The following is a 16,205-nucleotide window of genomic DNA, read 5'->3' on the forward strand; positions in this document are numbered from 1 at the left end:
TGTGCAGGGACACAGTCGTGGATAAATCATGAACTGGTTTCTGGCACATCATGAAGCAGACCACCCAGTTCATCTTCCAAAGACTGTCTACATACTCTGCCAGTCAGATGCTGTGGAATAACGTGCAGTCCGAGGAGCTCATTGTCTACTATACCACGCCAAATGTCCACTGCAAAACAATGTTGATATGCTCAAACTATACTCACACAAGGATTCTCATACTCTGAAATAAAGCAATTTTGGACAAAACTTTATTTAACATTTTACTCTTATTTTGATGCATACATTACACCCACAAAGTGTATACACATACTTTTGAATTGTCATGTGTATGTTTTGTCATTACATATTTTTTGTATTATTTTAATTAAGAGGTTGTCTACATTTGTGAGATATTTTATTAATTTATTATTTTTCAGTGGTGGAAACAAACGGAAACTCAGCACTGCTCTTGCAATGGTTGGAAATCCATCTGTTGTTTATTTAGATGAACCAACTGCTGGAATGGATCCAGTTGCTAGAAGACACTTGTGGAATGTTATCTGTGATGCAAGAGAAAAAGGAAAGTGCATAGTTCTTACATCCCACAGGTATGGAATGATTTCATCCATGAGTATGTTGGTAATAAAGTTCTTCTTTGTTGAACTGTTTTTTGTGTTTCAGACAATTTAAAACTTCCATCTGTCACATGAACACAGTTGTTACATTGCTAGTATAATGTCTTCACCTTGTTAAGGAGGGAATTTGGCATCTTCCAGGAATTTCCAAATCGTATGTCTTGGGACAGTGCCATACGCCTACACTGTCTCGATATACCACGATAAGATTCTTCCCCAACTTGTAGTGCATCACTGTTTCCATTCTCGCAGCATAAATGTCATACACAATATTTCTGCCCTCTCTGAATCCATGATGTTCTCATTGTAAGAGAAGTTTCTTAATGTCTGTCGTATTTTTTCTAACATCTTCAATGTATGGGACAGCATTGAGAGGCAACTGTAATTTCCACAGTTCTTCCTAAGTCCTTTCTTAGGCCATGGGATAGTTGCTTTTGTCCAGATTTCATAGTTGCTTTTGTCATCCTAGATGACCAGACGTACTCTGTACAGCCAATGGAAACCTGATATCCCAGCTGCTTTTATCTAGTTTAATCTGAATTCATCAAAACACATTGTTTTTCATGTTCTTCAGTTCCCTTTCAAATTTTGACCGAATTACAGGATGTTGCTGACGATTTTCATATGTGTTGCTACTCTTGCCTCACTCATCCATAGACCCTACAAATAATGAGAACCTTCAGGGAAGTGGAAGGAGCCATGGTACACAATATCAAAAGACAAACATATCATAGAAACATAATAACTTAATGGTACTCATGCTTATGCCAACTAAATTATCTAAGCAAATTAAAAAGGAAGCTGCTACTTTTAATGGAGAAAACAGAACCATCTGCTTCATTCTCAGTTATATTTTCAAAGAAAGTACACTATCCAGACACCATTATGTAATGACCACTAAATGTCAAGAGAGGCAGACCTGCCGGTATAAAAGGAGTTGTGTTGTCAGTAGAAAAACAGTAACGATAGAATGTGTCAGTCAGGAGATATTCGTCACTTCACACATTAACTAGTTGTGGGATATCACATGACTGACAAAACCATCAGAGACATTTTAACTACTTTAAAGCTGCCGTAGTCCACTGTCACATATGTGAGCAAGAGGGGGGGGGGGGGGGGGGGAGGAATGCAAAGAAATGACAACAGCTAAACCGAGACCAGTCAGACCTCATGTATTGATGGGCAGGGGCTGTCGAGTATTTAGAAATGTGCCTGAAATCTATGGAAGGAATCATTTGTGAGTTCCAAAGTGCCACTGGCAGTCCAGCTAGCAGACTGACTGTGCTTAAGGCATTAAAGAGAATGTAGTACAGTGGTCGAGCATTCCCTCTTGAGCCACAAATTTCTGTAGTCAGTACTAACAAGGGAATCCTCCACTCTTGGAAATTCAGTTCAGGATGAGACTTCACAGGTTGGTAGTATACCTCAAGAGTGTCCACACACAGATGTCATAATTTGCACTATTCAGAATATTCCGAGAAAAAACCTCATTTACGGTCAGAAATAGCATTTCAGCATACAGGTGAAATAGCTCAGTCAGTAGTATGCTGGAATGTCACACAGCCAATTTTATTTTGTCTTCTTAATTGTTTTGAGAATTATAACAACTTTTAACTAAAGTTAATGACCTAATGTATTATCAGTTAAATCATAAATAATTTTCTTTCGTGTATGAAATGGCTCTCACAGGCTACTTAAAATGTGAATTACACTTATCAATAGTTTCTTTTTAAAAAGCCGAATAGTTTCAAATGCATTTTAATGGAGATAAATTAAAGTGTTAATTACTGTCATTGCAATGTTATTACAAAATTGAACGATGCTATAAGCTGCGGAAAGGTTATCAATATTCATTAAATTTGAGGAATTGGTGTCTTTGTGGAAAAGCAGAGTATAATTGGGACTAATGACCTCAGCAGTTTGGTCCCATGGGGGAGAGGGGGCAGAAGAGTAAAGATGTTGGCTTATTGTTTATACAAACAGTAAACGGTCAGGAAGTGTCAACACCAACACGGAACTAATCGAACAGTGAGCCTTACCTGCTAAAGTGCCATTAATTCCTGATTTTCGCAGAGACTGGGGTGTTCTGTACTGTGAAATATTATTGAAATTTTTACAATACAGTGAATTAAAAATGTCTGTCAATGAAGACATCACAAAAATACCAGAAGCTGCACTTTCATTATACAGCGAAGTGTCAAAGGTGATTTTGAAAGATGCTGTTGTTTATTATGAAAGCTTGCTTGCTGCAAATAATTTGATTCCAATGTAATCTTCAATGACAATATCTTGTGCTGGTTAAGGAAGAAGGAATATTTATCCTAATGGGAATAAAAAATAAAAAAGGAGGGAATCAGTTCCTGAACATACGATTGTTTTGTTGAAGCCTGACAGAATTATCAACAAGTGATTACACAGAATTTACAACAGTGGGCTTCAGCAGCAGCACAACAGTTTACAGATTTTGAATTTTAAGCTTTGGACAGGTGGGTTCATAGATTCAAAAATAAGCACAGAATTCGTCAGCAAAGAGTGAAAAGATTTGTTTCAAGAAAAGAGACAGCGATGATCGAAGAAACCATTGCAGCTGCTGACACTTTTTGAACCCAGACATTAAAATTGACACTGGATTTCAACAAAGATTTTGTTATCAACACTCATTGGCCACGTATTTATTGCAGGTTATTTAAAAATTCATTTTGCTCTCTATTTTTTACAATTCTCTGACAAAATACTTCAAGTTCAGTTGTTTTTTTCTATCAGATTGTCAATATCAGCCAGTGTACAACAGGATCTGGCTGTCAAAGGAAGAAAAATTATTTTTATCAAAAGACATGACATGAATAAAGTGACACTTATACATATACCGCTCATTATGTTCTCACTCTGTCTGGAAACAATCTGTTTCAAGTGCTCATTTCTTTACAAGAGTCAATCGGTAACTTCGGTCACCGAGTTCAAAAAACAGTAAAAGAATATGAGCAAAATTTTAAAAGCATTGTAGTAACATCTTCCAAATCTGGGAAGCTAATGACAGAACTGGATACTGACTTTCTCAGCCAGTGTTTGATGTCTTACGTGGGTGAAGAATGGTTTCTGTTAATTATTGACTCTTGGGACAGACAAGCAAAGCCTGAATTAAATGACAAAATCTTTCAAGGTGATGAGAAATCACCAACATGTACAATTAAAGTGATTCTTCCGAAATGTACTGCAGTTCTTCAACCAAGTTAAGCCTATTTTTATATACAAGTAAAAAATCTGGTAAAGCATATATAAAACTGTGCGTATTGTATTGAAAATAATAGAGAAATAAATTCTCATGAAGACTGTCATCACCAATTTTTAAGAAAATGATCTGATATGCCCAGTATATCGAATTATGAGACACAATGGCTGACCACTACTTATCTTAAGAACACAAAATTCTTAGTCCTATCACTAAAAACATATAAAACTACAAGAAACTATCCCAAATTTCAAAACTATTAGTTTGGAAATATTAGGAAACCAGTAGATTGCTACTCACTGTAAAGTCATAAAATGTCCCATTGAATTGCAGATAGGTGCAACAAAAAGACAGTTACATGTTAAAAGCCTTATTAAGTAAAGAAAACACACACATATTCACACAAGCAAGCAAACCTCATACATACACAATCACTACCACCGATAGCTCTACTTCAATCGTCGGTAAAAACATCTCCCAATGCATGCTAAGACCATGATGCAGATTTGTCAGCAAACAATCACAAACCAAATGTCTGAAGGTCCTACAGAAGCTCTCCAAAGAGCAACTACATTCCAAAGAGTAAATGTACCTCTCTCAGAATTTATTGTTAAAATAATAGAGCATTTGTTGAAGCCATCAGCTGATCAGGTTCCTAAACAGGTATTCAATAAAACATCATATGTTAGCACAGTTTCGGGAGCTGGGATGTTACATGGTCCCTTGCGGGAGTGAAAATATTGTATAACTACTTTCCATGATCCACACTGTACTAGTCATTTTACTTTTTCTTTTCATATGATTACTGAATGGATTTTGATTGTACTGCTTAAGGTAACAGTGGCAGCTTACCTGATTAGTAGCAGTTTTGGTGCTACTTATGAAACAAAGTTGGAATATGATTACCTTTACCAAATGCCCCTTAACAATCAATGATTGGTGTGTCCATGGCCTAATATGGTGACTGGCCTTCTCATTTGGGCAAATACTCCAAAGAAAATCATGAAAATCTGGAGTAAGGCCACACAACCTCATTTTACATTCAGGAAATATTGGTTCTCCAGATTTAGATGTTGCCAATTACAAAAGATACATTTATATTTTTTGGTTGTTATGCAATGAACAAGTGACCGAATTTGGACGTGTAGAACTTCCTCTGAATATGTGTTCTTATTTATAATTACTAACTGTTCATATCAATGTACATTACTCTTTGCAAGTTACTGCTTTCCTGGACCTTTCTAGGCAGGATGGGGAAATAACAATATAACCTGAGTTTGTTCACACATTTACTGTAAATAACTGCAGAATATCCCCAAGCCTTACGCATTGGATTAACCTGGTTTCATGTCCCTTGAGAATGCACACACACCAATTCTTATTCCTATTACCATGTCAATGGAGAGCACTCCACTGACAATCTTAAAACACTGGTTTAGTCTCTTGTATCCTAGTTGTTCTAATTTCTGTTTCTTGTTGGACCATCTCAGATTTCTTCTATGTAGCTCTACCACATTCCCCTAAGTAATATATTCTTGCTGTTACCTCTTTCATCAGTAGGCCTAATATAAGAAGTTCTCCCAGTTGCTCATCTGACCCATCCCATTCATTTCGGCAGTCTTGTTAGGGCATGTGCCATTAGATTTTTGTTTGCTTTGATATATTCTATACGAAATTTATATTCCTGCAATGGTGATGCCCATCATGACAATCTTGGTGTAAGCAATTTGCACATTTACAAGGTGCAAAGTGCTTGGTGATCACAGTAGACTACAGTTTGAGCACCATATAAATAATATAGTTGGATTTTTTGAATGCATGTATAACAGCCAATGCTTCTACCTCACTAGTTGTATACAACCTTTCACAACTACGTAATAACCCTGCTTGCAACTGCAATCGCACAAAATGTTGGTTGGCCTTCAGTTATCTAGATTTGGAATAAGTAGGTGCCTAATCTTACACTAGCTGAGAGTTCTTCATTAATCCAAATTCCAGTTTTATATCTACGTGATGTACTTGTTTGGGCATTAGTCAAGGCATGTTATATTTCTGCAGAGGTGTTCTGACATTCTTGTGTCCAGTGTCAAGTTATATTTTTCCTAAGCAGACTAATGGTTCTGCATTCATGTACTAGTCCTGTATGAACTGACCAAAAATTATTACATTCTTAAAAATCCTCTTAGCTGCTACCTGGTTTTGGGAACTGGAATATTCTTTATTGCACTAATCTTTGTAGTATTAGGTAGAGTGCCTTTTTCATTGATCAGGTGCCCTAAAAACTTTATCTTCTTCAGCCTAAAATATGATTTTTGCAGATTGGCCAGTATTCCTGATGTTTAGAAGATTTCAGTAGACAATTTCGCAGCCCTAAATGCTCTTCCCATTTTGCTGTTACTGTTAATATGTCATTTATTAATTCTGTTAATTGACTGCTCAATTTTGATCGCTAAAAGTGCATTGAGAGCCATTATAAATATGTCTGCACTTACATTGAGACTGAACGGTAGTACCTTGAACGGATAACTTCTCCCAGTATATACAAAAGCTGTATATTTTCATGACTAATCTTCTAACCTAATTGGCAGTATGAGCTACGAAGGTCTATATTTGTGAAGCACTTGGTCCCTTGACAATTCTGTATGTGTTTGTCAGATGTTTTCTGGATGGGTTCTGACTGGCACAGTTACTTTATTTATGACATGGGCCTCTACCACTAATCTAACTTTTCATCCTGGTTTAGGCATGACTAAGGACTGCAGTATGGGCTCTTTGATGGTTCAATTAAGTCCTTACTATTTTTTCATCTACTGGCTTGCTCTGTCTCCAAGGAATAGGATAGGGCATATTGCAATGCGTTGTATGTGGAAATGACTTCTAAATGAAAGGTAAATCCACATATTGTTCCAGGTTGAAATATTGACCAGTTGTTCCCTTTGTTCTAGGTCAAGGCCATCAGCTTCTTTGGATTTGTCTTGCACCTGTTCTAATATACCAAGAAGCTTCATACTTTCTTTTTTAAGTGGGTGTTTCTTTTACTTTCCATAATGATGGTAGACAGTGGAAACCCCATAACTTTATCTGTCTGTGAAAACTCTTAATTTCAGTAACCAATAATTCCATAACCAAAGAGAGATTTGAAAGCGCATGGATTTCTCTAATTTGTCAATAACTAGGTTTCTGCACACAGTTACAAATGTAAGAACTTCCAGTATCACTTTGTGTTACTTTTTAAGAAACTGTTTCTGCTTCACCTGCAAAATTTAACAAAGTAGAGTTACGAGGTTTTCATTGCCTGCCATTGATAATTTGTATTCGATTCGCATGACCTGTTTTCTCCCTGATGAGATCTACTTGTCGCAAAAACTAAAGCTACCAGTCGAGGAGTCTATTTTTAAGTCCTTCTCTCTTATGGTACCTAATTCAATGATACGGTCCTCAATTAATTTATAAACAACAAGGAACACACATACCAAAGCTGCATTTCCTATTTTAACCTACAGCACTATGTGTATCCGTATGTTTTGTGACCTGGTACCGATTACTCCAATGATCTTACAGTTATGGGTAGGAAATGTTGGGAGTTCTGTCTTTGGGATAATTTCTTAAATAAATCATTTGATATCATGATTGTGGAAACTTCAGTATCAAGTACTACTTTTACAAGGGCATCTAATATTTTGGCACATATAGCTGAAACTAATACCGTCAGATATACATGTTCACATGGATTTACATCTTATGTTTATTCTTCAATCATATTCATTCTATCATTGTGCCTAAAGAAGTGTACTTGGAGTTGATAGCCCCTTCTAGCTTCTCTATCAACCAATGCTCTGGGGGATGATCTGCTCATCTCCAGTTTAAAGTTATGCGTCTATTGTCCTCTTCTACCTCTGAGATTGACGTTTGTTTCCCCTCAATCCTTGATTAACTGTGAGTCTTGGTTCTGGTAAATTCTCGTTCCAGTGTTGCTGATTATTATTGATGTTGTATCTTGGATTACATCTTCTATCATATCTTCTTTGATTATTCCTGTTTTGTCTAGAATTGTTATTCTCATTCTGAAGTCTTTGTCCTGTGTGCTGTCTGTTATTATTGCTTGGTATACTACCATTACTTATCTTCCTTCTGTTGTTTCCACTCTGATGTCCACTGTAATGCAATTTCCTATTATGAGGTGGATTAATATTTGTTGAACTTTGTTCTCTTTTTCATATCTTATTGTATCAAACCGGTAGTGTCAAGGTGAAATATGCTCACTATTTTTATATACGTGAATTTAGCATATTTCATGACAGCACTCACTTTTCCGTGGATGTTTATAAGATGATATTTAATTTTTTTGTGTTGGTTGAAGTCGTCTAGTGAAAGTATGATTCCATAGTGCTGTTTCGTTGGCTGCGGAAATGTCCTGGTTCAATGCGTTTGCCTCATTTTTGGTGCTTCAAATACCATTTTTCCGAATGTGCTTCCTTCTTGATATTTATATAAAAAAGTAGTAGAATAACTCATTTTTACTGGTCACTTGCAAATTATTATAACGGGGACCTGTACATTGTTCCACCGTCACACACCGAGTGTTCACTGCCGACTGACTGTGGTCAAAGTTGACTCCAGCATCAAGGACATTTCACACAACACACAAGCTTCCACTTGTAATCAGTCTCTTTGATATTATTCGTCACATCTACTAATATTAATCAATATGCTGTCACTCTACAACATATAAGCAAATTAACATAAAATAAGGCAAATTACAATTCACAAAAAATATTCTGACAAAATATAAGAAAACATTTACAACCTCCCTCATTAGATTTGATATCAACAAATCCGGCAGAAAATAACACATCTCCCAGATCCATTACAAAGGGCAGACATGAAGTCTTCCAAGTTCTCTTCTGCGACGTGTTGGTTTCTCTCATATTTCCACAGGTAACTTGACCTTCAGTATTCTTAAAATATCCTTATGTTTGATGTGTTTGTCCAATAGGTGCTTTATTTAGATATTTCTCAAAGTATCTTCTTAAGTTCCCACTCCTGTATGAAAATGATTCAGGATTACAAACCTCCTTATCAAGTCATTCTTGTATACCTTTTGACCAATAATGGTTTAAAAATGCCTTCTCAAATTCCTTGTATGTTTTTCAGGTGTCCATCACGTTTGTAGCCCATAAATTACCATGTCCTAGTCTATATCCAGACACATAACTGATTTTTTTTTTCTGTTGTGATGTTACCCGAGGTAGCATTCTTCAGAAATTATGGATAAACCCAGCAGGATTCACGATTATTTTATCAGGAGAGAACATCTGGAACTGTCTGCGCTTTATCAATTTCTCCTCCATCAGCATGTTAGCATTGACACCAAACTATGACAGATTCCCATTATAAGCATGTTCATTCAGACTGCTGTACTTGTACTGATTCACATGTGTGTAATCACACAGTTACTAACGTCTGTGCTCATTGTCTCCACTATCCTGTGTAACCATTTCTGCTTTTGATTGCCCCTCAAATCTCCTGGAAACCCTTTGTGTGTGTTTGCATCTTTTGTGTAACTTTGCTTTTCCAATTAGTGAATTTTGTTCCAAGCAGATTCCATACTTTTCAAGTTCTTGATCCCGCTTATTTGGTAGGGGTAAGCCTTCATTTGTTATGTTCTCCAGTGCTTCTTTAATGCCTTTATTGATATGTAGCAAAACTTGTTGTTCCTTATCCACCATCCAGTCATCTGTTTGGTAAATTGTATTTGCTCTTGAGCTTAGTTTACATTGTACAGCTTGTTCAACATCTCTCCTTTCTCTTTAGGCAATGTATAACTTCATCTAAGACTGTAGCAAAATTTTCTTAGTTGGTAACCCTTCCACTATTGCTGACAAGTTATTCACTTTTGTTGAACAATTCTGTTTGTTCCATAACCAGATTATTTATTGTAGTTGACAAATTGCTACAGTGGCTGAGATGTTCACTTGCCCTGTAGCTGTACTGCTTTCAGTGCCCAATATGTTTGACTGTTCAGTAGCCACGTTTAGCTGTTCAGTAGCTATACTATTGACTGTGATTGACGTATTTGCCTGTTTGTCAGTTAGATTCATAACTGTTGTCAATTAAGGTCTCATCTGTTCGAAAGACCAGCTATAGGATCATTACCCTCTCCCTTACTCAGTGCTACAGCTTGCTCTAAACTGGGTTCGTTACTAGTCCACACATTTGCTTGCTGTTCCCATTGGATCTTGTAATATGATCAAGTTTTTACCACAACACGAAACACATAACATAAATATATTCATATTTATATGTAACACTTTCTAGCTACTGAATGTCAGTAACAGAAATTGCAAAAAGATTCTACAGTCTAACAGAATTTCTACGTAGACCATAGTGGTGCAGGCAATGAGCTATAATGTCTCTCTCATGCTTTCCTGAACACTAATGGTAGTTAGCTTGAAATTCATTTATGAAGGACCCCCATCATTGTGGATGGCTGGATACTCTGCTTGGCTGTGGTTTATGTAAGTTCATTCTCTCCAACAACTATACACCAGGATTAATACACATACAATACAGAGACAAGATCCCACAGAACACTTGCACATATTTTCACTCTTGGAAATGCATCGTTTATAAAATGAAACACGTTTAAATAACTTTTCAGCACACTATTATATCCTTGAGGAAAATTGCAGTCCCTTCTCTTCAGTATTTTTAATACATTTGTCACAATAGTAAAGTAAAATAAAAGTATCTTTAATGGTAGACAACAGCGAGTTACAATTCTGTTCAAGATTTGTACGTGTCTACTCTTGATTGCATACCACAACAGTGTGTGTCACCTGTCTCTGCTTTTCTCTTTAGATTTAGCTCTCCAAGGAGCAACTACAGCCCAAAGATAAAATGCATCTCTCTTGCAGAGGCAATGCACTACATACCTGTATTTCAGAATTTATCATTAAAACAATAGAGAGTTTGTGGAACCCATCAGCTGATCGGGTTCCTACACATATATTAAATAAAATATCATATGCTAGTGTAGTCTCGGGGGCTGGGATATTACAACAGAGATCAGTGATCATGATGTAATTACAGTGACTATGGTTATGAAAGTTAATAAATCACTTGAGAAGGCAGGGAGAGTGTTTCTGCTAGAAAGAGCAGATAAGCAGTTGTTAGCATCTCACTTTGAAAATGGATTGACATGACGTAATTCCAGTAATTTGGATGTAGAGGAATTATGGGCAAACTTTGAGCAGTTTGTAAGTCATGGTTTGGAGAATTATGTGCCTAGTAAGTGGATTAAGGACAGAAAAGACTCACTGTGGTATAATAACAAAATTCAAAAACTGTTGAGGAGGCAGAGGCTGTTTCAGTCTCGGTTCAAAAGGGGATGCACAAATGACAATGAGCAAAGGTTAGTAATGATTCTTGCACATGTGGGAAGATCTATGCTTGAAGCATACAACTACTGCTGTCGCACCTTAGCAAAAGATCTAGCAGAGAACCCAAGAAAATTTTGGTTCTATGTAAGATCACTTTGCAGGTCTAGTTCTTCCATCTAACCACTAGTTAACCAGTCTGGCATGGCAGTTAAAGATAGCGAAACTGAAGCCGAAGTTTGAAATATCACGTTTAAGAAATCATTTATTCAGGAGACTTGTACAAACATACCATCATTTGACCATTGAACAGATTCTGTGCGGACAAGACAGTAACAAGCATCCCTGGCTTAGAGAGAGGCAAAAAGAATTGAAAACAGGTATGATGCCGGTCCGGATGGAATCCCAGTTCAGTTTTACAAAGAATACTATACAGCATTGGTCCCTTCCCCAGCTTGTATTCATCATGAATCTCTCACCCAGTGCAAAGTCCCAAGTGATTGGAAAAACACAAGTGATACCTGCATATAAGAAGGGCAAAAGAAAAGACCCACAAAATCACAGGCCAATATCCCTAACATCAGTTTGCTGCATAATCCTTGAACATATTTTCAGTTTGGAATAATAAATTTTCTTGAGACTTGAGTCAGGGAAGTGGTGTCACATATGCTCAACTGTGCAGACAATTTGGTGCATAAGAAAAACTATGGACATTCAAGAGAGAACAAGGTGCACTTGTTACAAAAACTGGTGTTTGCATGTTTCAAGGATGCTTGATACAATTTACAGAATGTGCATGATAGTAACCTACTTCATTATGCACATCAAATTGCATGTGACAGAGATTACAGTGATTTTAAGAGAAGCAGTGGATGGCTGCATAACTTCAAAGAGTGCTACCAAATTGGAAGAAGTAAGATAATGAAATTTCAAACAGAGCTTCACCTTGATGATGCACAGTGAACTGTGGAATTTGCCCAAAAATTTGTAGATGAAATAAACAAAGTTATTCGATCATTCAGTAAAGTATTTGTTTTCAACTCCAACCAATCAGTACTTGAAGAGGGAATGCATATGGAAGGAACCCTGGAAATTAGAAGTACCAAGGGAGTTGTGTCAATATCAAATAACAGTGATGTCTTAAAGCATTTGTATAAAATTATACTGACTGTTAATCTGGATGATAAACTGGCTGGAATGTTATTTATTGTGGTGCAAGAAGTTGGAAGTGCTCTGCCCCCTACAGTTCTTTCTCATGCGCATGATCTTGCAAGGACAGTCGGCAATATTTGTGTCACAGCAAACAAGAGTGGGAAAATGGACATAAATGCAACAGCTGTGGTTTGAGCACTGCTTTTAGCCAGTAGCTGGTCAAAGTAACTTTCTTTTGCTTGATTCTTGGTCTCCGCATAAAAATCATATTCCTTTCAAGCAAGCTGTCCCTCCTGAAAAGTGAAATTGCAGTTCAGATCACCTTGAACCACTGAACAAATTTAGCCTCTGGATGTTTGTTTTTTCATGACTATAAAAGATATTATCACACTGTCTGCAGCTATGCCTTAAAGGTAGCCAGTTTCACGATAAGCTACATGACAGATTGTTTTGCATTTGGTTGCATGCCATCACATTCCATCAGTTGTCATCACCCTGTTACACCAATATGATTCTATATGCATTCTTTAAGACTGGATACCTAGTTGAATGTTATGTATGGTTTGTAACTCCCAAGGAGTTTGCCTGCAATCTTAATGGTGTTCATTGTACAAGTTAATGGTTTGTTTTGAATATTGCTCGAATGTCGATGATGTCTGTTTCATGAAGTTTAATACATACATCTCATTGGAGGTTGATCTCTGCACCTCTTGGACACTCATTTTCTATTGCCCTCCTGATGCACATGGGGAGTCATTAGCACCTAATATTTTTCCTGTCACGATTGGTAATAAAACACTTTCAAACAAGACTTAGTAAATACTGAACTTGCGACCTCTCTCTAAAGGGGTTCCTCGTTAGACAAAATTTCTCGTTGGCACGATGAATGGCAGTTAGCTCTACCTGTAGAAAACTGTAAGTTAATGTAGATGAGTAAGAGAAACAAACCCTTATTATTCAGATGTAACATTAATAGTGTCCTGGCATGATGTTGCCAAGCGATGTGAACTGGAATGAGCATTTAAGGATTATGGTGGGGAAGATGAAAGGTCAGCTTCAGTTGCAACTTGTTCTCGAGTACAGTTCAAGTGTTTGGGATCCGTGCAGGTCAGATTAAAGGAAGACATTGAAGCAATTCAGAGACGGGCTGCTAGATTTGTTACCAGTACTTTCTAACAACATGCAAGTGTTACGGAGATGCTTTGGGAACTCAAACAGGAATCTCTGGTCGATTGATTTGGGGGAGGGGATGAAACAGTGAGGTCATCGGTCCCATCGGATTAGGTAAGGAAATCGGCCATGCCCTTTCAAAAGAACCATCCCGGAATTTGCCTGCAGTGATTTAGGGAAATCACAGAAAACTTAAATCAGATTGGCCGGACGTGGGTTTTATCATCATCCTTCCAATTGTGAATCCAGTGTGCTAACCACTGTGCCCCCATGCTTGGTCGGTGGAGGGAAGGCAGAGTTCTTGTTGAGGAACACTGTAGAGAAAATTTAGAGAACCTGCATTTGAAGCCAACTGCAGTATGATTTTGCTACCACTAGCACACAGCATAAGGACCACAAAGGTAAGTACAAGAAATTAGGGCTCATATGGAGGCATATAGACAGCCATTTTTCCCTCGCTCTGTTTGTGACTGGAACAGGAGAGGAAATGACTAATAGTGATGCAGGGTACCCTCCGCCATGCACAGTATAATGGCTTGCAGAGCATGTATGTAGGTGTAGATGCAGGTGTCACCACTGAACGTGCACAACATTACAGGCATTGATCATTCATTTGCACATCTGGTGGGATTACCGAAAGATGTAGTACTTGCTTCAAGCAAATGCACTACAGGAAAATGACAGTAAAAATTAAAGCATTATGTTCAGACTTAATGCTCCCATTCATAACCAAAAAACACAAACCGTCAGAACTTCACAATGCTCCCATTCATAACCAAAAAACACAAACCGTCAGAACTTCACATAGAGTGAAAGTCAGGTGGGATACCCACATAGGAAACTTATGTAGCAGATTAGAATGCATGAGCTATTTACTGCATGAACTAAAGAGCTGTGTTAGCAAAGAACACCTATGTTTGTTTCACATTCTTCACATCCCATCTGAGTTATGGAATATTGTTATGGCTCTAAATTAGTGTTTAAACAACAAAAAAGACTATCAGCTTCACTGCAGGATTTAAATTACATGAATCATGTAGGTGTCATTCCAAATGACTCCATGTAATGGCAGTACCTAGCTGTGTCTTTCTCAGTCAGTTCATTGCCATAACACAAGAACTGAGAGTAACCTGCACTAGCTGTAAATAATTTGATGTTGCCTACTTCAGTAAATTAATTGAGAGTGCCCTCATATTGCCAAAAACAAATTTAGGACTAGCATTGTAAAATGGATGAAAAGTAAATGATTTTATTCTGTTCAAGAATTCCAGTAACCTAAATTTTTTATACCAGTGAATTATATATAAACTGTAGACTGTGTTGTGTAGCTATATGTACATAATTATTGAAATATTTATTTGATGACATTGATTTGCAAAAATCTATCTATTATTCCTAATTGTAAAGTGTCCCAATAGGAGTGCAGTAGCTTCTGTATTGTCCTCCTGAAAGCCAAATAACTGTTTGTCGCTATCTATAATGACAAATTAACTCCACCTCTTCTGCAATTCCAACCAAAATACAGTTTTTATGGATTTAGCTCCAGCTAACTTTGAGGAGCAGGAACTAAACACTGAAATGACCAACACTTGAGCTGTTTTCCAACACAGAAGCCTACTTCTGTGCATTGCACAGTCATCCCTGACGGCACGTTGACAAGAGCTTAATTGGGGGACTGCAAGCAGTTGCCGTATGAATTGGCTAGCCCTTATAGACAGGAACTGTCTGCAATGGTTCCTGTGTTTTCTTTAATAGCTATTCTCCAGAAAGAGATGTGCTGCCCCTAGTAACTCGTGACTGGATGTAGGCGTAGTCTCGTGATCTATTGCTGTTGCCTGGCGAGGAACCCAATGGTCTGTAGCTCTTTGTGCATTGCATGGCAGTCTGGGAGTATACTTGAAAATTTGCTTGGCTGCCACAGACAGAATGAGCAGTGCTTTCCATGACTCACACATTGTAGCCATCACACGTGTTGTGGATGGTGCCCCTGCGCACAATAGTAAATTGTATGTACAAATGTTCAAAGGTGAATAAGGCATATGAAGTGTAACAACTGAAAAAAGTTGGTAATCACTGTGAGGAACTGTTTGTTCTCATCAGTGCAACTTGCTAGTGCAGCATATATTTGGATTATCATTATTCACATAGCAAATGTCTGAGTATGCTCCTCAAATATTCCAAGGAGCAACTATTGTAAATATCTGCTTTCTCTATGACAATTCATATCTTCTTTGTCCAACTATGTAATTGTTAATTGAATTCACTGTTACAGCATGGAAGAGTGTGAAGCATTGTGCACTAAACTAGCTATTATGGTTAATGGACAATTCCAGTGCCTTGGCTCTTCACAACATCTTAAAAACAAATTTGCTGAGGGTTATACATTAACTGTGAAGTTGAAGAAGCCACGAAAGGAAAATCACATGCAAGACAGTGAATATTCTCACAATAGTGTGTCTGCCATAAAGGCTTTTATTAATGACACATTTGCAGGTGAGTAGCAGATTGCCAAATGAAAAATTTATCCAAGTAACTGTTACGTATTTTGTAAATACATTACTGGTAATGCATGTTTGCACTTACAATGTAACCACTTCATTATTCATAGCATAACATGATACAAGGTCCACACCTACTTTCCTAACTGCACAGATACTG

General features: G+C 37.3%; 1 protein-coding gene across 1 annotated transcript in view; it reads left to right on the forward strand.

The window, feature by feature from the left end:
* LOC124594686 (phospholipid-transporting ATPase ABCA3-like) overlaps positions 1-16,205 on the forward strand; it is a 543,403-nt gene that overhangs the window by 488,725 nt on the left and 38,473 nt on the right. Inside the window, exons 26-27 of the mRNA XM_047133052.1 lie at positions 420-590; positions 15,820-16,040. Of these exons, the coding sequence (XP_046989008.1) occupies positions 420-590; positions 15,820-16,040 (392 nt within the window). The remainder of the gene's footprint in view (positions 1-419; positions 591-15,819; positions 16,041-16,205) is intronic.

This window comes from Schistocerca americana, chromosome 2, assembly GCF_021461395.2.
Source record: "Schistocerca americana isolate TAMUIC-IGC-003095 chromosome 2, iqSchAmer2.1, whole genome shotgun sequence".
Classification (NCBI taxonomy): domain Eukaryota; kingdom Metazoa; phylum Arthropoda; class Insecta; order Orthoptera; family Acrididae; genus Schistocerca; species Schistocerca americana.